A 24,129-nucleotide genomic window follows, 5' to 3' on the forward strand; every position below is an offset into this window, starting at 1 on the left:
GGGCAAAAGCCTCACCAGAGTGGGTTCAACAGGAAATGGGAGGAGAGAAATTGCAGACAGCACACAGAGGAAACTTCCAAGAAAATTGGTTAAAGAGGTTGTCTTAGTTCAGGCTGCTGTAACAAAAATATCACAGGCTGGGCAGCTTAAACAACAGAAATTTCTCACAGTTCTGGAGGCTGGAAGCCTAAGAGCAGGTGCAAACAGCTCTGGCTCCTGGGGAGGGCCTTCTTCCTGGCTTGTTGTCGGCTGCTTTCTCCCTGTGGCTCACGTGGCAAGAGAGATCTCATGTGTCTTCTTTCCCTTAGAAAGGCACCAGTCCCATCATGGAGCCCCACCCTCACAATCGCTAATAAATCTAATTACTTCCCAAAGGACTCACCTCCAAATACCATCACTTTGGAGACTAAGGTTTGAACTATGAATATGGGGGGACACAAACATTCAGTCCATAGTAGAGAGGAGACAAAAGGGGTGGTAAATGACTGGGAATGTTGGGGGTTGAGAGATTGCTTTTTCTTTTTTAAGTTGGGGGGTTTTATCTTTATTTTATTTTTTAATTTTTGGCTGCGTTGAGTCAACGTTGCTTGTGCGGGCTTTCTCTAGTTGCGGTGAGCGGGGGCTACTCTTTCTTGCGGTGCGCGGGCTTCTCATTGCGGTGTCTTCTCTTGTTGCGGAGCACGGGCTCTAGGGTTGTGGGCTTCAGTAGTTACAGCACGCAGGCTCAGTAGTTGTGGCGCACGGGCTTAGTTGCTCCACAGAATGTGGGATCTTCCCAGACCAGGGATCGAAACTGTGTCCCCTGCATTAGCAGGCAGATTCTGAACCACTGCGCTACCAAGTAAGTCCCAAGATGGGAGATGTTAAAGAATGGTTGAGTGCTGATGGAAAAAAATCCAGAAGAAAGGATACATTGATGATTTCACGGAGTGGGGGGCAAGGACTGTTGGAGTGACGTCCTCAAGTAGGCGGAAGTATGCCAGATGAATGCCCTGGTGTTGGGTTGACCTCAGATGGGGGCAAGGATGCTTCTTCCGCAGTAACAGGAGGAAAGGCAGAGCTGGGTAAAACTGTTGCTGGAAGGGTAGATGTGGAGGCAGGTGTGTCTGAAAACTCTCTTTGGATTGCTTCTATGTTTTCAAAAAAAGAGCAATGGAAGTCATCAGCTGAGAGGGAGGTTTTGGGGCGAGGAGGTGGCATTCTGACCAGAGGTGTGAAAACAGTCACTTAGAAGATTGTTAGGCAGCCCCGAGGCTTGCTCAGAGTTAGGAGAGATGTCACTCGGGAGGAAGCACACTAAGGATTGTTAACTAGGTACCAAGACTTGACTCTAGAGGCTTCCCTGGTGGCGCAGTGGTTGAGAGTCTGCCTGCCGATGCAGGGGACGCGGGTTCGTGCCCCGGTCCGGGAAGATTCCACATGCCGCGGAGGGGCTGGGCCCGTGAGCCATGGCCGCTGAGCCTGCGCGTCCGGAGCCTGTGCTCCGCAACGGGAGAGGTCACAACAGTGAGAAGCCCGCGTACCTCAAAAAAAAAAAAAAAAAAAAAAAAAAAAGACTTGACTCTGCATTCCCAATGCAGAGGGCCTGGGTTCAATCCCTGATTGGGGAAGTAGATCCCACATGCATGCCACAACTAAGAAGTCCACATGCTGCAACTAAGAAGACCGCATGCCGCTTAGTTGCCCGTGTGCCACAACGACTGAGCCTGAGCTCCAGAGCCTGCGAGCCACAACTACTGAAGCCCGTGTGCCTAGAGCCTGTGCTCTGCAACAAGAGAAGCCACCGCAATGAGAAGCCTGTGCACCGCAACGAAGAGTAGCCCCCGCTCGCCGCAACTAGAGAAAGCCCGTGCGCAGCAACAAAGACTCAACGCGGCCAAATATAAATAAATGAAATCAATACATTTATAAAAAAAAAAAAAAAAAGGACAGCAGGGTGGGTTTGGAACTTGGTCATCTGGCAGAGTAGGCCTGAGGGTAAACCTAGACCAGACAGCATGGGTAGTTTCCTCCCCCACCACTGTGAGCCAGGATTGGGCTTCTGCTAGGTGAGTACAGGGCACACAGGGACTGGAGGGTGTGTGCAAGTGAGTGATTGTAACTGGTAAGGACACGACGAGGGGAGAGTGGGTGAAAGTGGTCCAGCCCACGGACTGTAGGTCTGGGCATGAAGACCTTTGCCACTCAACTTTGGACCGTGCACCGGCAGCAGCAGCATCTCCTGGGAGCTTTGAGTAATGCAGAATCTCAGGCCACTGAAATCCATTGACTTGGAATCTGCATTTTTAAGGGATTCCCAGGTGATTCCTGTTTATATGCAAGTTTGGGGAGCGCCGGCACAAAAATGTTTGGAATTGGGAAACTAGAAGGGATGAAAGAAAGCTAGGAGGTGATGATCGGAGTGTGGGCGGCTTGAACTTGAGGTGGTGGAGAGTGTACCTGACTGCAGCAAAGAGGGCTAGCGCAGGTAGACATCCCCCCCCATCCCCCCACCCCCGGCACCAGCTTCCAGGCTGGGCGCTTTAAGTAGGAAGAAGCCAAGGGCTCTCGGGCATTAGGACCCCAAATTAGGCCTCACCTCCCCAAGTTAGTGAGTTCGACTCCCATCCCAGTAGCTGGTCATTTATTGAATTTCCTTATATATTTTTTCTTTCTAAGACTTTCAAAAGTAGAGCGAACCCCTTTATTTCTCTTTGGGCTAGTCTAGTATGGCTCCCCGCTCCGATCCTTCGCAGTGGGACAGGCCAACCGGTCTCCCTCCCCCTACAATCCTCCGGACGGGTGAGAGGACAGGTTTTGCATTCAGGAAAAAGAAATCGCTCCCGGAGCGTACAGAACAGGGCGAGATGGTGGCGACCGTGGGGCGTGGCAGAGCGATTGGTACGGACTGAGCCCTGCGTGCTCTGCGCGCTGCGGGCTCTCTGCGTCTGCGTAGTTCACCCAACTCCTTTTCTGCCTCCGCTGCGGCGATGGCGCCAGTGGTTAGTATGGCTCCGTGTGAGGCCTCGGCTCTGGGGAGAGGCACGTGGGCCTCGCCGGCCCGGCCCCTGCCTGGCTCGCGGTGCACGGATCTCTGCAGCGTCCTGCCGGGGCCGGGCTAGCAGGGTGGCCGGAGCAGGCTGGGGCGGCCGCCGGGCCCCGCACGTTGTGGGCAGAGGAGGCCGCGGCCCGAGGCGTGAGAGGCAGACCCGGGGCTCTCGGAGGCCGCGGCTCGGGCTTGGGCCCCTGCCTGCGCGGCCAGCGGGGATCTGGGAGCCTGAGACTGCGACTGCACCCTGGGTCGGTCAGCGGCCCTGGGATCCCGGCCGGCGTGAGGCAGCCGAGGCCTGGGCCTGGTTACCTGGGCGGAAAGCGGGGAAGGAGGGGACCCGGCGTCCTCGGTGACCAGTGGAAAGGTCCACGAAAGGTGGCGTGGCCGGCCTGTTTTCAGAGGGAGGCCCGGGTTAGAGGAGCCTTTCGCGTCTGCGGAGGAAGTTAAATCTTCAGGGTGCAGCTCTACAGCCCCTTTTAGGTGTCGGGTGAGGGCCCAGTTCCATTCTGTCTCAGCCAGGCTGGGACTGGGCCCTCGCGCGGCGCCCTCGCGTCACTCTGGCTGCAGATCGTTCTGCTCCCAGGTTACTGGGAGGAAGTTTTCCTACCCTCCTCCTTTGCTGGGACGCCCTTGTGCACATTTTCGGCTCCTCCAGTTTTCTGCCTGGGTGGGCTTGTAAGGCTTCTAGGCATGTGTATGCTTTTGGTTTAAAACCATGGTGGGAGGTATGGAGACTATTGCCGGTAGGTCTTATGTTTGCTGATTGTATATTTCCGGGGCTAGATTTTTGAAGCAGCCCTTTTGATTGTTACTAGGAAGACATGTTGGGGGGGCGGGGGGAAAGTGACTTGTTGAAAGCTAAATGTTTGAAAAATTGACCCAGTTAATACAGGTTTTAGGTGAAGTTTTTTTGAGACATGAAGAGAGGTAAGATGGGTTCTTGGAAAGGTCTTTTTAGATTCTGAAAGGCTTTTTCAAGTGCAAGTGCGGGTAAGTAGGTTGTCCAAATGCTTTTCTTAACGGTGTTACACTTGTAGACGGAGAAGAATCATATAAGGTTTTTTTCTGAGAGTGAAGAGGCTGGAACCTTGTAGTTAAACTAGTGGTTTGAAAGTGCTAGATTAAATCAGTCAAAAGGCCAGAAATTGTCACCAGTAACGTTATAATTAGAACCTAAGTTTTAGCTTTACCCTTGTCCCAGCTGGGGTTAGATGGGCTGCTAGGGTGTGTGGTTCTGGTCGCTGTTCTGAGAAGGTAGATGAGACAGGACGAAGGGAAAACGGCTAAACTGGATCAGGACCCGAGTCTGGAAAGTTAGGACACGAATTTGTTGCAGGTTAAAATTGTTTTGGGTCTGCAAGACATGTGCATGCCTGTGTCTTAATCCTGGGAGAAAACGAATGAGTATTTCTTTAACTTTATTTTGGAAATTTTAGGGCAAATAAGAGGAAACGTTCATTTTATTGTAGTTCATAAGCTAACAGACCTTCATGCTCATAGAAACTGGGGAGGCTGGAAAGTGTACATGGGTCAGGAGTGCTAGAATGATTTCCCCTTCAAGAGGGCATGACCCCAGGTTGTAGAGCAGCATCTTGAGTATGATCCGGCCTCCACTCCTGGCGCCTTCGCAGGGGAGCACAGTTTCATGGTTTTTGTATTTGCATATACTTTTACGATTCTAGGAGTTTTGCTTTTGTTGAGTTTTTTTCTTTTTTTGGACTGGTTATGCCTTCATCTCTGTTATCATTTGTATACTTTTCTTAGAAAAAGCTTGTGGTGAAGGGGGGCAAAAAAAAGAAGCAGGTCCTGAAGTTTACTCTTGACTGTACCCATCCTGTAGAAGATGGAATCATGGATGCGGCCAATTTTGTAAGTTACACCCTTGATGCCACCCTGGGCGGTAGTGAGCCCTTTGAGTTGTCGCTGAGAAGACCTCCTGGAGCATGTTTGCTGGCTGGCCCCGGCTACTCTGCTGTTCTGGCTCTACTGTTTGACCCTGGAGCTTTGTCTAGTTCTGTTTCTAACCCTTGCTTTCCTGTGTAGCAGTTGTGAGGAGTAAAGGAGACGCACTCCGGCACGTCAGTGCCAGAGAACTACCTCCTCATCATCTTCTTCAGTTTCCAAAAATGATTTTACTTAAAATTCACTAGGAAACAGGCAAACCTTTGCACTTGGGTGTGTTTAAGTGTGAGCTGTGGGCCCTGAGCCTCAGGGCCAAGGGGGTGCCTGTGACCTGGGCCTGATGCTTGGCTCTGGGGCCTTGGACAGATGGCAGCATCTCCTTGAGTTTTCTATTTTATTAAGCATCAGAGCTTCAGTGTTTATGTGAAAATACCCTGTTTGCTGATTTGTAATTGGAGCTTGGTTTTTTTCAGGCCTTGCTCTGTACTGATTTTTTACCCTCATGTTGGCCCCATTCCCCAATATTCCTCTATGTCACATAAGTCTAGAAAAACTAACCTCATTGCCATATTTTTGACTCTGCAACTTGGTTTTGGCGTTTTACTGTTTTCCTCTCCAATAGCCAAGCTTGGGGGAATTCAGGCATATTGTGCAGAGCCCTAAATTGACATTTTCTCTTTAGTCTCCAGAAGGTCAACTATTGCAAGATAAATATTACAACAAGAATAATTTTCAGATAAAAAAATTAAAAGTTTGGCTTACAGCCACTACTTACAAAGCGTGGAATTCGGGTAACCTGTAGTTCACTGCCCTTTTGTAGATGCCTTTTGTGCCCTGTCCTGCAAGAAGTCCTTCACTTGACTCCTTAGTTCCTTCTCCAGCCAGTGACTTCTTGCTTTTCTCCGTGGCCTCTTGTGCCTCGTAACTTGTGGCTTCTTCCAGTTTGTGTCTGCGATGTTCCCTTCTCCCTCCTCCCTCTGCACTCATCTGTGTATGTGACTGTCTTCCTTCTAGACACCTCCTGAGGATAGAAAACACGAGTCATTTATGAGTCTGAGATGCAAAGGTCAGGATTTCTGACCTAATCACCCCCCCCCTCGCCAGTTAACATATTGTGTATTGGAGTTTTTAAATAGAGGACTGTAGGAGTTGGGAGCTGAAGGGACTTCATAGCATTGCAATAGCAAGAAAACCAGAAACGAGTCCTCCTGTTCGGTCAGAGACCCCTGAAACCCATGGAAGTGAATGACCCGCCCAGGCTTCCACGGGGGTTTGCCCAGAGTCCATCTCTGGAATCCTAGGCCACTGTCCCTTCTGCTGTTTGGTGATGGTGCACATGGCCCTTCAGCAGATCTGTAATTGTTTTGGTCACTGTATGTTTTTGTTCCTTCTGCTGGATTGAAGACCTGTTTTCTCTTATCACACATATAAAGATATGTCTTAGGTCCAGAAGTTGCTTGTCACTTTGGCTGCCTGTATCTTGTAAGTTTGGGCCTGGGTTTCCTAACTACTCTTTTCCCGTGACCCGGGAGTCAGCCTTCCATGGCGTAGAGGCACATTAAGCATGTGTGGAGCAGTCACGTATGTTCATGCTAGGATGTTTTCAGTTACATATGTAAACAGTTGAATAGTACCATCTTCTAATTGCTGTTCCTAGATTTCAGATCTTTTGCCAAAGATTTTCTTTTTTTTTTAAGATTGAACATTTAATGAACTATATTTGCTTAGAGTTAGGAGTATAAAGAAAATGAGATGGGTGAACTGGTCAATTTGATGATTTCTACAGGAGCAGTTTCTTCAGGAAAGAATCAAAGTGAATGGAAAAGCTGGGAATCTCGGAGGAGGTGTTGTAACAATTGAAAGAAGCAAAAGCAAGATCACTGTAACTTCCGAGGTGCCTTTTTCCAAAAGGTATGGGAAAGAGATGAGCGTTTCTTGGCCTGCATCCTAGCACTAAGATTCCCACCCCCACCGTGGCCAGGAATGTTACTCCACCTTGAGTAATCTGCTCTGTGGTTACCTCTGTTAACCTCTGGAGCAGTGTCCAGTGTAAGGAGGTGGTGAATGAATGGATGAATGTTATGGTCGTTAAAAGTATTCAACTCTTAGTAGTTTTTTACAGTTTTGTTTTTCACAGGCTAAAGTATTTCAAGCAGTAAAGATGCTCGGACTTGCTTAGACTATGTTCTTAAAAGTGAAGATATTGCTTCCTTTGCCTCTAGATGACGTTGAAGAGCTTTCATTTTTAATTTTATGGTTGTTTGTTTTCCCCCCGGCCCCCGCCCCTGTAAATGCTGCTGTAATTAGGTGAGGGATCTGAAATCTCAGTTTAGACTGAAGCCACTCTGTTAATTCCTGTGGGCCAATTTTTTTAAGTTGGAGACATCAGTCCACTTGCCCTGCTATATTTATGTCTTTTGTTTTGAGAATGAGGTTAAAAACACGTTACAGGTCAGTAAGGAATTGGATGTGTTTATACCTAGCTCCTAGCCCAGAGCCTGGCGTATAATTCTTAGGAGCGTTTAATCAAACTGAATCAAACAGTGGGAAGTTTGAAGTGTTAGGACAAGTTGGTTATAGTTAAGCCTTTGCTTTTATTTTTATTTATTTGTTTAAAGAATAGGGTTTAATTAATTAATCAATATTTATTGGCCGTGCTGTGCGGCTTGCGGGATCTTAGTTCCCTGACCAGGGATTGAACCAGCACCTTTGGCAGTGAAAGCGCCAAGTCCTAACCACTGGACCGCCAGGGAATTCCCCTTTGCTTCCATTTTTAACTAAAACAGTCAAGAGATGACTTAAAAGCTAAGTGAACTACTCGTGTTCTGCCTGACTGCGTTATTTCATTTGTGCAGAAGGCGGTTTGATAGAGTGAGAGGTGGGGCCGCTGGAGGGCCTGCAGGGTGCGCTTAACACCCCCATGGGGCTTCTGCAGAGCTCGCAGGGAAGCGCTTTTAACCTGTCTTCCCCCAGCATTCCATTAGGAAAATACTCAGACCACCTAAACTTTTGAATTAACCACCTCACCTGAATACAATATAGTAGAAATAATAAATGGAAGGAAAAGAATACTTTTTAGATGAAACTAACAAACTGATTTATTTTTATGTAGGGAAAAGTGGGTAGAATTGAACTGAGATCTTCACACCTTTGTGAAGATTGCTTTGTTGGCGTAAGTAAGACAGTTGAACAGTGTTCATTTCTTGGAGGTGTTGAGTTTGTTGATTTGTTAATATTTGGGTCCTGGCTAAAGTGCCACAGTTTGCCCGTGCATCTCATTTGGTCCTTGTACCAGTCTGAAGAGAGGCTAAGTATCATGAGTCCTGTTCTACAGAGGGCGCGTCTGAGGTCTGGAAAGGTGAATTTGCCCAGTGGTGGGTTTGCTGGGCGTTCTATTCCTCTTTATGGCTTTGGGAAGATGCCAGAATAGATAAACCTCAGGGCCTCATAAGCAGACAGCTGAGAGAAGAAACAGGATTGCAGGCTTTCTTTTGAGCACAAGAGGCATCGCTGCCTTTAGGTGAACAGAGTTTGCTGACAGCGCTGTGCAGGGTTGGCTGCTGAGCTCGCTCAGGCTGAGGCAGCCGCTGGGTGGATGGACTAGAGAGGCCAAGTGCTCCCACTGCAGAGTCGCAGTCAGGGCGGTTGCCGGGGGTGGGGGGCATTGGGAGATGAGCGTCACGCAGCAGGAGTGAGCGTGTGTGTGACTCGGCCCTCAGACCCGGTCCCAGTAACCCAGCAACCTCAGTGGCAGGTTTCAGTCAGTGAGGTGAAGTACTTGGAGCTCTTTGGAAATCCAGCGGCTTCTCAGTAAAAGGTACTGAGACTGTGTGCTTAATTGCCAAATTACTACCTTGATCTCTTTCCCTAGTGGTCGCTAAAAACCATTTTATAGGTGAGGGCTATTGCTTCATGGACAGCAGTCCCATCTTAATCTGTTCTCATTTTTATGTCCAGGTTAGATGAAATGTGATTGATGTTTATTCTCGTTAGAGCGTTGGCTGGGTATAATATTTGCCTATCTTTGCCATTTTTGAACCATGGGAAAACACCTTGAATTCTTACGACTTTGAATGCAGGGGTTTCATAAACGTTAACAGTGTTTCAGAATGTAAGAAGGCCTTATATCTGGTGCAGTTCTGAAGTGTTCTTTCTCTGCAGGTATTTGAAATATCTCACCAAAAAATATTTGAAGAAGAATAATCTCCGTGATTGGTTACGCGTAGTTGCTAACAGCAAAGAAAGTTACGAATTACGTTACTTCCAGATTAATCAAGATGAAGAAGAGGAGGAAGATGAGGATTGAAACTCAGTTATCTGGAGTATTTTGTATGAATTCTTAAATAAAATTTAGGAAACAAAATGGTGGCTTTCCTTGTATCTCTGCAGTGTGGATTGAACAGAAAATTGGAAATCATAGTAAAAGGGCTTCACTTGGGCTGCCACTCACTTGTAATTAAACTTTTTTTCTGCTTGAAAATTTCAATTCTTTTGGTAGAAATACCAAAATGTATAAGTCTCCTTCAAGGGAACTGACTACTGTTTGACATTGAACAGGTGGATGAGGGCGTGGAGATGTGAGTTCAGTTAGTTACTATTTTACACAAAAAGGGGTGGGTCAGTTTCATCTGGTACTTTTCTCAAAGATGGAGGAATACAAATGTGGGAACTCCTGATTCACTGAAAGCAGATCCAGTGACTTGTTTCCGAGGTTCTGTTTTTGGGAAAGTGGCAGTGCCGATAAGACGCTGGCTTCTGGGGCATTTGTCTTTTCATTTTCTGATTACAAATTACTCTTGATGGACACAGTTACTATGTATGTTTATCCTTTTTCTTCTTGTAGAAATAAAATGTCCTTTTGCTTCGCATATTCTACTACACCCCGGGAAAGGGTCTGGAGAGCGACTGTAAAAGTCACAGGTGTTCAATTAAGGAAAGGTCTACAAAATACGAATTTGTAAATAATCATTGTTTCTACAAGTCTTTGCACCAGACTGTCACTTTGAACCCCACCAGGGGGAGCTGGAGATGAGGAATAGTGGAGCTTCCAAAGGTGGGTGTCGGTGAGGTTCCCTGGGGTCTGGATCAGAATCCCAGAGTTCTGGAGTCTTACCACAGGGGCAGGTGTGGAAGAGAGGGGCCTGGGAGACAGCTCAGGGTGAAGAGAAGTGTTGAGATGCCCAGGGAGTAGTCCCTTTCACACCATTTAGGCCACAGCTGGGCTTAAAAGTCATTCTACAAGCACGTTAAAAGCAGGGCCAAACTGAAAGGGCTTCCCACGATATTGGGGGTTCTGCTGTATGTGTAGAGGCTAGAGAGCTGTGAAAGGTCATTGATGAGATCATAAAGATGTGATTGATTGTTGCTGACAGAATATCAAGAGTGACTCTGAGAAGAGACCCTGATGCCTTATGGCGCCCTCTAAAATTTAAATTTTACAGGAATGTCTGCATTGTTTTAAGATTATGTTGTATCAAATTCATGTCTTTCAAGAGCTTGCCTAGGGTGCCTTTCCACACCTGAAATTCTTGTGATCTTGCTAGTTGCATAGCTGGAAATTAAATGTTTTGAGTCATACTTTGGCTCCAATTTAGCATTTGGTGTTCCTTGGGTTGAATTTAACACGTTGAGGCTTTGTAATTTCATTTGTGGTAAAGGCTCTAGCATTTTCTATTTCTATGCAAATTTCTTGAGGCAGAATTGTTTGCATGTTTCTCTGCCCTAGAGAAGGCATTGTTTCAAATTTAACTGAGGCATCAGTTGCTCTTTGGTGCTGTCCATTACCATGATTATTAACTTTGTTAGCAAGTTTGTGACTTGGGTTTGCAAATTTTACTTGTTTGTTGCATTGATGTTCCCTTGTAGTAATTCTTAGTTTGGTTGTAAAAAAATTAGCCCTGGGCTGAAATTAGCATATAAATTTCTTTTTTTTTAAACTATTCCCAGAATTTAAAACTTGTAATAAAATTGAAACTTTTTGGTTTTTCTATGCCTTTTGAACTCTTGTATTTTGACTTTTGATCACATTTTATATTAAAGTGGCTAACGCATGGCTACTATTATTGTACAAGGCTTTTTTTTTTTTTTAAAGGACTGGCATGTTAATCTGTTTAGCAACAATAAATTGGTTGTTTGTCCTCACTGATGAATTGCTATACCAACAATGACCTTGGACTTCATTAAGTTTGAGAAGAACATGTGTCTTTTATTCCCACTTTCTTCACCCTAGTTATGCCGCGGTGCCTCAGGTTCTGGAGTTGACTTATAACCGAACTCTCCATGTAGAATTTCTTCAGACCCAGAGCCGGAGTATAACTTTGCAAACACATGACTTTCTGATGGATACGTGATGTGAACTTGAATTACATGGCACCCGTTATCCCAGCTGTGCCCGAGCCACAGTTTAGACCCATTTCACCTGCCTGATCAAGGCATAGGAAGAGCCTGGGTCCTGGAGCGTTTCAAGCTGAGATTTAAGTGCGTAAAGGTAGTGAAATAGGAACTCGGGTGCAGCCTTGTTCTCAGCTGACTCCCAATCCAGCACGGCTTCACCCTTGGCTGGGTGACCACCATCTCACCTGAGGTTTAAGTTTGTTGTTTTCCTTTCAAAAGCGCCCGCTACCCCCTTCTGTGGCTTTTTCAGTGGTGAAGGTGTGCTTTTCTGAGTAGGGTCATCCTCCTAGCATTTTGGGACGAGCCACGTGGTGAAATAGACCAGTGCTGGCTGGTAAGGGGTGCCTAGCACAGAGGTGTTCGGGGGAAAGTGGGAGAGTTGGATCCCATCAAATATATTTTAAGACAATTGGTCAAAATTACAGAATGTTTTGGGGTATTTAGGCCTCAGCCTTTTTAGGGGCCTCTAGGTTTCTTGGAAGGTGAGCAGGACCCCAGTAAGGTGATAATGGTCCCCTGGTCCATCACTGACACGCTCAGGGGAGCCTGGAAGCTTGCTCTCCTTCCTCTTGCTGCCTGGCCCTTCTGCTGACTTACCCCCAAACTTCACAAGGCTGTAAGCAGGGCCCTGTGCGGGCCCCTTCCTGGGAGGGGGGCACATCCCTAGGAGGTGGTTCCCTGACAAGAGACAACTACAGATTTGGCAGTACCAAGGGGACAGGCCTCTGCTTGGTAACCTTGGACAGACCCAATACATTTTTTAAAATAGTTTGATTTTTTAAATGAATTTTTATTGGAGTATAGTTTATTTACAATGTTGTGTTTCTGCTGTACAGCCAAGAGATTGTTATACCTATACATGTATCCACTTTTTTAGATTCTTTTCCCATATAGGTCATTACAGAGTATTGAGTAGAGTTCCCTGTGCTATACAGTAGGTTCTTATTAGTTATCTATTTTATATATAGTAGTGTGTCAATCCCAGTCTCCCAATTTATCCCCCCCCTTCCCTCTTGGTAATCATAAGTTTGTGTTCTACATCTGTGACTTTGTTTTGTAAAGTTCATTTGTACCATTTTTTTAGATTCCACATATAAGAGATATCATATGACATTTGTCTGTCTGACTGACTGACTTCCCTGAGTATGACAATCTCTAGGTCCGTCCTAAAATGTTTTGATTTTATTTATTTACTTTTGGCTGTGTTGGGTCTTTGTCGCTGTGTGCGGGCTTTCTCTAGTTGCGTCGAACGGGAGCTACTCTTCGTTGCGGTGCGGGGGCTTCTCATTGTGGTGGCTTCTACTGTTGCAGAGCACAGGCTCTAGGCACGTGGGCTCAGTAGTTGTGGCTCGTGGGCTCTAGAGCGCAGGCTCTGTAGTAGTTGTGGCGCACGGGCCTAGCCGCTCCGCGGCATGTGGGATCTTCCCGGACCGGGGCACGAACCCGTGTCCCCTGCATCGGCAGGCGGACTCTCAACCACTGCGCCACCAGGGAAGCCCTGGCAGGCAGATTCTTAACCATTGCGCCACCAGGGAAGCCCTAAAATATTTTGATTTTGAATTGTCACTGAGGTGTAATTACAAACTTTGTGATCAGCAAATCCGAGAATCTTGTCTCTTGAAACTGTTACCTTAATGACAGGCTTCCTCTTGGAACTGCAGAGTTTATCGAATTTTCACCTTTTGGGGCTTTTTTTTTTTTTTTTTTTTTTTTGCGGTACGCGGGCCTCTCACCGCGGCGGCCTCTCCGTTGCGGAGCACAGGCCTCAGACGCGCAGGCCCAGCGGCCACGGCTCACGGGCCCAGCGCTCTGCGGCACGCGGGATTCTCCCGGACCGGGGCACGAACCCGCGTCCCCTACATCGGCAGGCGGACTCCCAACCACTGCGCCACCCGCGAAGCCCTGTGGCTTGTTTTTCACAGCAGTCATTTTTGGTCCATTGTTATTAAAATGCATATTTAATAGTTTAACAGTAATCAACACTCTCCTTTAAATACTACTAGAGATTTCTAGGCAAAAATCCATTTGTTTCTGCCCTTCCAGTTTCTGCTTTGCTTTGCTTTTGGTCATTTAGTAATGTTACCTAGCTGCAGCCATCGCAAGAACAAGGACGGGGAGAGGATTATGAGTGACGAACATCTCGACTCTAATTTGCCAAATTTAGCAGTTGGAACTGTTCTTCGTTGAATGATGTCTGACTTAACCTCACCTTGGGAACTGGAGCCAAGGTTAATGGTGCGTGTGTGTGGTGGGCTCTCTGGTGATGGGAAATGCTGTAGGTCACAGTTTTCTGTGAAGTGGGACAGGGGACCTGTGGAAGTGTCCTGAACTCATTCCACCCTGTGGGAGGGGTTGGGGGCAGGGCTGGGGACTGGGGTGGGCAGTTTGGTGGCGCTTAGGGTCTTTTTATGGTTAACATTCAGGAAGACAGGAGGTCTGGAAAGAGGAAGGCAACCTTGCCAGGGAAAATGCAGGCCTGCTAAAGCCTCAGTGGTTGAGGTTCCCTCAGCGACCTGCCCAGGAGGTGAAATACAGCTTCAGGCCAGGAGGAAGCTTTCTTCGTCCTCTTCCCTGCCGCCCTTGCCTTGGCCCTCGCAGGCCACGTGCTCGGGGCAGAATCAACACCTCTCCTAACGTGGTTTAAAAGTGATCCAGGAGATGGGATTCCCAGCGCCCTGCACTTTTTCTGGGAGGCTGGACAGATCTGTTCTCTCCCAGGCATGACTGAAGAGGAGCTTTAGTTTGGGGCTTGCTGGCAATTCACTAGGTCGGAAGGGCGAGGAGAAATGTGCTGCATATTTTTCCAGCTTCCCTCATGCCATCCATCACCTTCAGGTCACAGCTTGGACTCACTGTGGAGTGGGTTGTGGCCACCTCCCCAAGAGGTCTTGCACGAGGGGCCCTTGCCAAGCACCCACAACTCTCCTGGTTCCTCAAAGTCCCCAGGAAGGAAGAGCTCTCCTGGTGATGCCAGTGGCTCAGGTACTGGTGAAACAGATAGGTGAATGCCCACCTGGATGGAGCAGGTGCTCAGCCAATACCAGAAGGGTGGGTGCCAGAGAGGAAACCTCCTCCCGGCTGCTTTGGGCTTCCCAAGTCAGGTAGATCTTGAGGGTCCTTGGCATGACTGGGTCTCCAGTGGCTTTCCCCAAACGTGTCTGGCCCCAGGCAGTGAGGTGAGGGCGCCCTCCCTTTCCTGGCTCTTCTAGGGTTAGAAAGCCCGCCCCTGAAACTTTTGCGTTCTTAGAGTAGCTTTAAGACTTGCTGCAGCCAAGACTGGTGGTGCTTATTTAAAATTCTAGTCTTGCTCCCGAGGGCTTTGGCCTCCATCTTCATTCACCTTTAACAACCGAGGGCTGGCGGCGCGGTTCCTTCCCACTCCGCGCGGGAGTTTTGGGCACAAAGAACGCAGAGCCCTCATCATCCCCGGGGGTCTGGGTGTGTTTAAAGCGGACCCCGCCTGGAGGGGCGTTTTGGAAGTGGGCACGTGTGCGGTGGGAGCGGGGCGCGATGGGGTGAGGGAGGAGCCAGCCTGTACAGATTTTTCTGGAGGAATCAGACCCACTGTCTCCAGAGCGGCCCTTCCCCAAGTGCGGAACGCATTTTTCTTCGAATCCTCTTTGGAAAGGGGGGGATTAGAAGCGTGTTGCGGCCGGTGCGGGGCGACCAAGGTCTCGGCGCCTGTGAGCGGAGTACGGGAGCTCGCTGCCCGCTGCCCCGGGGACCCCGCCTCCGCGCCCTTGGGGACCCTTCCCGGGCGGGGGAGGCAGCGGCATTGGGCCCTGCCGGGGGTGCGCGGGCCGGCGTTTCCCCGCCTCCCACCGGGCCCGGCCTACCCGCGTTCCAGCTGCCAGCTCGGCCGTCGGGTCCCCGGGCGCGTGGTCGCCTCGACGGCTCCCCCTGCCGGAGCGCCCTGTCCCCACCCCGCACCCGGAGTCTCAGGACTAGTCCCCCCAACTTGTTCTTTGCTGTTAACTAGTCGCGCTGCCGGAACGATGGGATGGGGTTGCCACAGCAACCAGACTGGACGTCACAATCCGGGCATGTGTGCCGCCCCCCCGCCCCCCCCTTTGCTGCCTGCCGCCGGCGCTACCGCCGCCACCTCGGCCGGCTGCGGGACTCAGGCTGCGGGGCGCGGTGGGCGGAGCAGCCCGGGCTTTGCGGGAGCGGGGCGAAGGCGGCCGAGAGGAAGGGGGTCGAGACGGGGGGGTGGAGGTTTGGGGGGGTGGGGGGGCAGGCGGCCGCCATCTTCTCGCCGAGGCCGCCTCGCCCGCGCGCGCCCGTCCGGCAGCGCACGGGTTAAGGCTGGCACCGCGCCCGGCGGGAGGGGGGGCGCCCACCTCCCCTCCCCCCCGCGCCGGGCATGCGGGGCCCGCTGGGCACCGAGGAGGAGCTGCCGCGGCTGTTCGCGGACGAGATGGAGAACGAGGACGAGATGTCAGGTGAGCGGGGCGCCGGCTGCGCCCGGGGCGGGCGGCGGGGGGCGAGGCGACCGGCGGGGCCCCGGGGCCGGACCTCGCGGGCGGCGCTGGCGGCGCGCGGGAAGGGGCGCCGGGCTGCGTTCCCGCCTTGCTGGCGCCGCGCGGCCAAGGGCGCGGGGCTGGGCGAACGGCGGGGCGCGGCGCGCGGGCCGCCAAGGGCGGGTGCGATCGGGGCCACCCTGGCCGCGGCGCGGGCGGAGGACCGCCGGGGGCCTGCGCCGGTCGCACGAAGCGGGGAGGGGGGCGCGGCGCCGCGGGGGTCAGCCCGCGTGCCCTTGAAGGGGGCGGGAATCGCGCTCGGCTGCTGGTGCCGCGCACTCGGCGCTCTCGCCCCGCGCCGCGCACCCCTGGCCTCGCGGGGACGGGCGGGGGCCGGCGGGACCAGATACCCGGACCCGGCCGATCTCGGCCCCAGGGTGGGCTGGGTGGGGCCCGGAGCGGGCGGAGGACAGGACGTGCTAGGGGAGAGGGCGAGCGCCCTGGCTGGGGCAGCTTCCCTCCGGGTCCACGAAAGCTCCGGGGTGAGGCGCGCGGGCTCGGACTCCCGCTCCCCTTCCCCGGCCGCCGGGTGCCGTGACTTGCCGCTCCCAAGCACTTCGCCCGGGCCGCCGGCGTCTTCCTGGCGCGCCCTAGCGCCGGCCGGCGCCTCCAGCCCGCGGTCGCCCGGCTAGTGGCGTTCCCAGCCCACCCTGCTTTGGCTCCGGGCCTGACTCGCAGGGCCACCGCCCCTGCCCTTGCCACCCCTCTCCAGAGTTCAGCAGAAAGAGGGCTTGTGCGCCCGGGGTAGCCTTGCGCGATCATTCTTTACTTAACTGCTCACCGTTTGTTTGGGACGTCTCCCCTCCTGGCACAGCTGGGCAGGGCCTCACCCTGTCAACCAGCCTCTTCCTCCTTCCCCTGTGGGGGGCTCTGTCACCTCGCAGCTTCCCCGCACCGAGTCATGGCCCCTCCTGGGCTCCTGGGGGACTTGTGGGCGGTGCCGGAGCCCTCCCTGGCCCCGGAGTGGGCTGTCTGGCCCCAGGGGGGAGCATGTTCCACGGATTGGCACCTTAACTCCTGCGTGCAGGAGGTGAGAAGGGGAGCACCCAGGGGCGGCAGTTCGTCGCTGCTCTTCCTCTCCTAGTGAGGGGCTTCCCACCAGGTGGCCATGCCCGCTGGGGGGTCTCCTCCCCCCGCCCACTTGTTTGCTTGCTTTAACAGGGTGACTGGGGCCTCACCCTGCCTTTCAGACAGTGCAGCCAAGTTTGCAAAGAGCCTGCTGGGGTGAGGGGAGTGGGGGTGAGGTGGCCACACATGGGTGGAGTGGCTCGGACAATAGTTGACTGTTACGTGCTGGGGTCCAGGGAATTAGGCCCATTTCCCGGAAGGGAACACAGAGGCCTAGCACAGGCACTGAAACCCATGGCTGTTTTCTACTCAGGAAGCAGGCTCCTTGGTAAGCTGGTCACTGGCTTCCTCAGTGAGTGGTGCTCGGGGCGTGGCCCTTTGTGGCACTGATGGGGCCAGTGGACAGCTGAACGTGCGTCAGCAGGCTTATTTCTGGGACTTCACCAACCCCCGGATGGGGTCCTCTGGCCCCCTTTCCCACACATTCTGGCTCTCCCTGGTTGTGTCAGGGCTCGGAGGCAGGGGAGGCAAGGAGGCCAGGGAAGGTGCCCCCAGCCTGGCGGGCACCCAGCTCACTCCACTTGGGCCTCGGTCCGAGTCGCCTGCTCACCACCTTTCCTCCCTCGTGCTTGCACCTGTCACTCCAGGGCAGGGCGTGGGGGGGTGGGTGGGCTTGGCCCCAGGGCCTCTAGGAAGGCCTCCAAAGTCCCGCAGAGCAGAGACTGCAGCCTGTCCTTCAGCGAGGCCAGGGGCTCCCACCTCCAGAGCATGTCCTGAGCCTTCCCGAGCTGCCAGCTCCTCTCTGTGTCCCTGGTCCAAGCCACTGTCCCCTCCGGCTGGTCGCCTCTAGAGCCTCCTAACCAGTTCTCACCGACCACGCTCCGCTCAGCAGCCAGGGTCACCTTTGAAAACACAAAGCAGACCCGGGCCCCCACGGCTTGGACTGACTGCAAAGTCCCTTTTCTATTCCACCCTCATCTCCACCCCGACCTCCATGTTCACACTCTGGCCTCCCTGATGCTTCTGGAACCCCCCAGGCTCCATCCTGCCCTGAGTGTTGGCCGTGACCCCTGCCAGGCCCAAGCTTTCCTCGGCTCACAACTGCCTCCTCCCTGCCGGTTAGGTCTCAGCTCCTGGCTCCAGCGTAGCCCCACCCCTGTCATTCTCAGGCCCATTTGAATGCTTTATTTTCTTGGCAGTGCTTCCCTGGAATATTATCATCAGCTGACTTGTGTCCGTGGGCTCCCGCCTTGGGTGTGACTCCCATGACCACCCACTGTGCCCGGCACCTGGCACTGTGGGTGCTAGAGAGAGGGTTGTGGTCTCAGTGTCTGAGGGCTGGGGGTCCCTGGGTCACCCTGGCCTTTGGACGTGATGACAGCCTCAGCCTAAGGCCTCGTGTCTCTCCTGAAGTGCTGGCCGCCTGGCCCCCTACCCTCCACTGCGGCCTCTCTGCAGCCCTCAGCCTGAGCTGGTGGCCGTGGCCCACAGGGATGTAGGGCCAGCAGGTCCCCCAGGTGGCAGTTTGTGGATGGGGGAGCCGGTGTGCCGGGAGCTGTCACACTAAGTTTTCAGTCTGCTGCAGCGGACTCAGTACTTGTCAGGCCTACTGTCTTCACTCTGCCCGTCCGCCACCCTGGGGTTTTTGCAGGTAAAACTTTTGAGACTTCCTGCCTTGTCTCTTTGGCTGTATCCTTAATTCCCTCTTCCTGTTCTTATCCTCACTCACTCTTTCCCCATGTCTATCTCTTTGTCTGTCTGTCTCCAAGTCTGTCAGGCTGTCTTCCCCGAGTCCTTGCTTCTCTCTCTCTCTCTGTCTGTCTGGCTGTCCCTCTCTTTCCCTCTATTGTCCCCGTCGCCTCCCTCCTGGCCTCTCTTTCCTCCTTTTCCCCGTCAGTGCTCTGGGCCAGCAGCCTCCTCCATCCTCACTGTTTCCGGGCCCCAGTCCCTTAGGGTAAAAGCTTCCCCTGTCCTCCGCCCCCACCTGCCTGCCTGCCCGCCCGTGGTGCTCAGGACTGACGTTTTGTTTGATGAGATGCCAGTGAGGTAGTGTCTGGGTTTTGTTAAATGTCATAAATGAATTATTAATCCTCTCTTGGGCAGGAGTACTGCCCCCGCCCCCAGCAATGTCAGTAGAGACCTGTGGTGTGGGGGGCACTTCAAGGACTGATGGGAACCTTGGTCTTGGTGACCCCTCCTTGGCCAGCCCTAGGGTGGCCCTGAGAACCTCTGGCCCAGCAGTGGCCAAACGAGAGACCCCCCCCCTCCCCCCGCCATCCACTCCTTCAGCCCCGGCCATCCTAACCCTCCTGAGGCCCTGGGCCCCGCCTGCCACTGCCAAGCACTTAAACTGCATCTCACAGTTTCTAATTCATCACCCCGTGAGAAAGGCAGTCCTCAGCCCATTTATCTTTAAATTTTTATTTATTTATTTATTTTTGGCCGCGTCGCTCAGCCTGCGGGATCTTAGTTGCCCGACCAGGGATCGAACCTGCACCCTCAGCAGTGAAAGCATGGAGTCCTGACCACTGGACTGCCAGGGAATTCCCAGTACTCGGCCCATTTTAAGAACAAGGAAGTGGGCTCAGTGGAGAAGGGATTGGGGGCCACCCCGCCAGGAAGGGGTGGTGGTTCGAAGCCTGCGCTCCCCTGTCCCTCCTCCTGGCCACCAGGTGGTCTTGTTTCCTGCTTGGGGGAACGGAAGGAGACCCTCTCCACAGGCTTCAGAGAGGATGGTGGACGTCGAGCTGGGTCCCCATCGCTGACAGATTTGCTCACCTTTCCGGACTCGGGTGACGAGCTGTTGGTCCCGCTCCTGGCTCCGCCTCCCCAGATCCGTCAGCCACCCCGAATCAGACGACCTACCTCTTCCTGCCACCGTCAGAGGTTTTTCTTTCGCTCTGATCACCTTGTGTTTGCTAAGTTCCCTGTCCCCAGAGGACAGGGGCACGGGGTGGGCAGAGCATGGGGACTTGCGGTGGACTAGCCCTGACCCTCCCACCCTGAGGGACCACAGGTGATCTTTCAGACCGGGGCCGGCCTGAGTCACCTCAGTGTCCCCTGGGCATGCCTGAGCTTGGCACATGGGCTATGCTGTTTAAATGCTTGTGAAGTAAACGTGGGGAAGGTCTGAATTCTGGGAGGGTCCTATACCTGGAGGGAGGGGCAGGCGCGGGGACCACACCTGGTGGGTGGGAGCCACCTGCCGGAGCTCCATCCTGCCTCTACCACCTGCCGGCTGTGAGACTCAGAAGTGGGCAAGCGATGAGATCCTCGGAGCCTGTTTCCTTGTCTGCAGATGGGGGTGATAATAGTACCGTCTCCCAGGGTTGCTGTGTGAAGTAGATGAATTCATATAAATGAACATATGCTACCTGCTTCGAGCTTGGTGCAGGTGGTAGGTCCTTCCGCCGTTAGAAGGTGTTTCGCTAAGAAGGGTCCACCCCCCCTGCCTGGGCTGCAGCCTGCACAGCAGCCTGGGGGTCCCGCAGGGCTAAGCCAGAGCGTGTGCAGGGAGCTGGTGAGGGGCTGGGGGAAAGCAGCAGAAGGTGCAGGTGCCTCTCTTTGCTGTGCCCCCCCTTGTCCCCCATCTCATCTCTGAAGCAGTCTCCCCAGGCCCCGCCCCAGACCTGGGAGACAGATCAGGGCTAATGGGTCCTAATTATAGCCCATCTGGGGTCGATGGAGCCTCGGGCCCTGGAGGGGCAGGGCTGGTGCGCGAGGGCACGGCCGCCTGGCAGGAAGGGTTGGGGGGCAGCCGGGAGCTGGCAGACAAGGAGTCTTGAGGCCGCTCCCCCTCAGGACCCTCCCCCAGGGCGGGCGGGCTCCCGCCTTACTGGTGGCTGGGTACCCTGAGGAGGCACGGGGCTGGGCTCTGGGAGGGGCCGATGGGCACTGGGAAGGATTGCTTGGCTGTGACTCTCCAGGTCTGGTTTTAGAAGAAGCTCAGGGCCGGTTGCAGAAGAGGGAGGAGAGGGCAGGGCTGAGTGGGAATCACGGGGGTGTCGGGGAACAGCGTCACAGGAGGTCAGCCCTGGGCGTCCTCAGGGCCACCAGAAGCCGTGCGGGGGAGGAAGACGGGGGTGGGCAGGGTGGGGTCCCCGTGGTCGTGTGCCAGCTCTGGAAGGGCCCTGGAGGAGGGATTTAACCAGACAGATGGCCCTGGGCCGTGAGGTCTTCTGGGAGTGGAGGAGGGGTCTGTCCAAGGGCAGAGGGCCTGAGGACTTCTCCTCCGAGCCCTGTCCTGGGCGTGGGTTAGGGCTAGAGGTGCCCCTACCTCCTTCCCAGGCAGGATGGGGCACAGCCCACGGGAGATCCCAGGCTTCCTTCTAGAACCTCCCGCGGCCTCCTGTGCATCCATTGTGCTGCTGGCCGGTCCGTCTGTGACCGTGTGCAGGGCTGGCCTTCCCAGTCTGGGGACTGCCCTGCTGAGGGGACAGGGGACGTGGGGAGGTGGCAGGAGGCGGGAGAGAGAGGCCCCCTCCCGATTGCATCAGCTGAGCCCGTTACATAACTGAGCTGGGCACGGCCAGGGTGCGGGGGTGGCTCTCCCAGGCGGTCTCTTTGCAGCTCCGGGGGAGGTGGAGGCCGGTGGGAGAGTGGGCAGGCGTGGACGGGCCTCTCATCGCCAGCCTGGCTCCCCGCCAGCCATGTCACTGTCCCCGAGAGCCCTCCACTCCAGGATGACTCTGGGGGTCCCTATGAACGTTTCCAACTGGCCCCGAAATCCTTGCCTCTCCCGTGCCAGGGCTCAGGGGACAGGACGGGCCCGGCTCCTGCTGCCCTAGCCTGGCTCCCCTCAAAGCCTGCCCACATTCCCCTCGCTGCCCGCCCCGTGGGCCGTAGCCCTGGCCAGGGCCACAGCAACTATGCCCTCCACGTGGTCCTGTCCTCAGCACTGCCCCTGTCTGCCAGTCAGGACCGCTGAGCTGGCTTCCCAGGGAAGGCCAGCACTCAGGCCACCCTCGTGTCACCTGCACGGCAGCTCCCTCACCTGCCTGGAGCTGGTCTCTCTCCGTGTCTGTGTTTGCCTGGCAGGATGGGGAGGGGACTGAGACTTGGGCATGCCCTGTCCCCGTGGACTCCTGGGGGGGCCGGGCAAGACAGGGCTGGGACTTGCTTCCTGGGGGGCAGGGCCACAGGCCCCCTGGCAGTCCTGGAGGAGGGCCCTGGAGCAGAAGGGCGCTGAGACAGAGGGTGCAGCCCCCGCCTTCCCTGGGTAGGGGGGTGGTACGTGTGGGAACTGGCCCTCCAGGTGTGGGTGGGAGGGGCATTCACTGGGCCACCAGCGTCACTAGCGCCCTCTAGTTGCCCCCAGAGTGTGGTGATGGGCGCCTTCCCCCTCCCCTCTGGGGACTCTAGGGGGCAGGGTCCCAGGCCCTGGGGTGGGGACCCCTCTGGAGGATGAGCGGATGTTGGAGCGCCCAGGGTGTGTCGGCGTGTCCAACAGCCAGGATGGGTTTTTTTTGTTTGTTTTTTTTTTGCGGTATGCGGGCCTCTCGCTGCCGTGGCCTCTCCCGTTGTGGAGCACAGGCTCCGGACGCGCAGGCTCAGCGGCCATGGCTCACGGGCCCAGCCGCTCCGCGGCACGTGGGATCCTCCCGGACCGGGGCACGAACCCGTGTCCCCTGCATCGGCAGGCGGACTCTCAACCACTGCACCACCAGGGAAGCCCGCCAGGATGTTTTACTCCATAATTTGTAGACTTCCTGGGCGGGTTTGGGGGCCTATCATTTAAACCTGATTCAGTGAGGACACTCTGCCCATTTCCCATATGAAAGTCCCCTGCGTGGCCCTGGGACTTTCTGCCGTCCTAAGGGTCTCCCAGGGTGGCAGCCCCACAGTGGGGTCCCGCTCGAGGCAGACCCCAGACCGAGCGAGACTCCCTGTCGTGTCCCCCCACCCCGCACATGGGCAGTGAAGGGCGTGGGATGGGGGATAAGCCTCTGGTGTGGAGGCTGGCTGGCTTGTGGACCCCTTTTATGGACTCTTTGGAAGTCGCACCGGTGCTTTCTGGAAGCTTCCTTCATCCCGGGCAGACAGATGCATAGCTCTAGTCTGGGTGGTTTGTTCTTGCGGTGTCTTTTTGCTGCCATTTGCCCCCAAGAGGGCCCTCCCGCTCTCCGCACCCCCAGCCCTGGGGCCCACGTCTGGTCCCAGGAACCCAGGGCTCGTGCCCTTTCTCACCCCTGACTTCCTGGGTGGGAGTTAGGCCCCAGCCACGGGCTCCCTTTGGGGGCAGCAAGAAGCATGTAGCCTGCAGCTTCTTCTAACATCCCCACGTGACACACCTGCCTGCTCCCCCCAGCCTTTCCAATGCGTGAAGAAATGAGGATTTAAGAAAGGCGGGCAGCGGGCTTCCCTGGTGGCGCAGTGGTTGGGAGTCCGCCTGCCGATGCAGGGGACACGGGTTCGTGCCCCGGTCTGGGAGGATCCCACATGCCGCGGAGCGGCTGGGCCCGTGAGCCACGGCCGCTGAGCCTGCGCGTCCGGAGCCTGTGCTCCGCAGCGGGAGAGGCCACGACAGTGAGAGGCCCACGTACAGCAAAAAAAAAAAAGGCGAGTAGATTCTAGAAAACCCACCTCTCTGTGGACCGTCACATTGTACCGAGCGCCCAGCGGAGTGTGTTTGGCATCCTGCTGTGTGTGTCCGGGTACATGTGACGGGGAGTGGGCCTGGGCAGGTGCAGATGGGGACCAGGCAGGGGAGGCAGTGTGGTCCTCGAATCCCCATTAAGGGGAGCCCTGGCATCCTCCGTGCTGGTCTCTCCTCCAAGCTCCCGGGCACTTGCTCCAAGGCACCAAGTGGTTCTAGGGTGATGTGACCTGTACGTCCCTGTCATCCTGCACTCACAGGCTCTCTCCTGGCCACGCCGTGGCCCTCTGGAGGGCAGAGGTGGGCCTCGACCCCTCCCTGGGCCAGCTGGAGATGGCTTTGTGACTCCGTGGGGCTGCTTTCTCCCTGGGGAGCCATGTCCACAAGGCCTCTTACTTGGTCATTTGTTGTCTTTTTTTATTTTTTAAATCTATTTTATTTTATTTATTTATTTTTGGCTGCGTTGGGTCTTCGTTGCTGCGGCGCAGGCTTTTCTCTAGTTGTGGTGAGCGGTGGCTACTCTTCAGTGCGGTGCGTGGGCTTCTCATCGCGGTGGCTTCTCTTGCTGCGGAGCATGGTCCCTAGGCACACAGGCTCAGCAGTTGTGGCTCACGGGCTCT

General features: G+C 54.4%; 2 protein-coding genes across 3 annotated transcripts in view; both read left to right on the forward strand.

The window, feature by feature from the left end:
• Window positions 1-2,876: 2,876 nt before the first annotated feature.
• On the forward strand, window positions 2,877-9,296 carry RPL22 (ribosomal protein L22). Its single transcript, XM_081215253.1, has 4 exons — window positions 2,877-2,981; window positions 4,796-4,900; window positions 6,720-6,844; window positions 9,095-9,296. Exons 1-4 carry the CDS (start codon window positions 2,970-2,972, stop codon window positions 9,237-9,239), a joined length of 387 nt encoding a protein of 128 aa, XP_081071379.1. The 5' UTR covers window positions 2,877-2,969; the 3' UTR covers window positions 9,240-9,296.
• A 6,355-nt stretch (window positions 9,297-15,651) lies between these two features.
• The window catches only part of CHD5 (chromodomain helicase DNA binding protein 5), a 64,778-nt gene continuing 56,300 nt past the window's right edge, over window positions 15,652-24,129 (forward strand). For both annotated transcript variants that reach the window (XM_081224500.1, XM_081224499.1), the window contains exon 1: window positions 15,652-15,768. In XM_081224500.1, the coding sequence (XP_081080626.1) occupies window positions 15,690-15,768 (79 nt within the window). In that variant the 5' untranslated portion in view covers window positions 15,652-15,689. The remainder of the gene's footprint in view (window positions 15,769-24,129) is intronic.

The sequence above is a fragment of the Mesoplodon bidens genome (genome assembly GCF_964165515.1).
Source record: "Mesoplodon bidens genome assembly, chromosome: 2".
Taxonomy (NCBI): Eukaryota; Metazoa; Chordata; class Mammalia; order Artiodactyla; family Ziphiidae; genus Mesoplodon; species Mesoplodon bidens.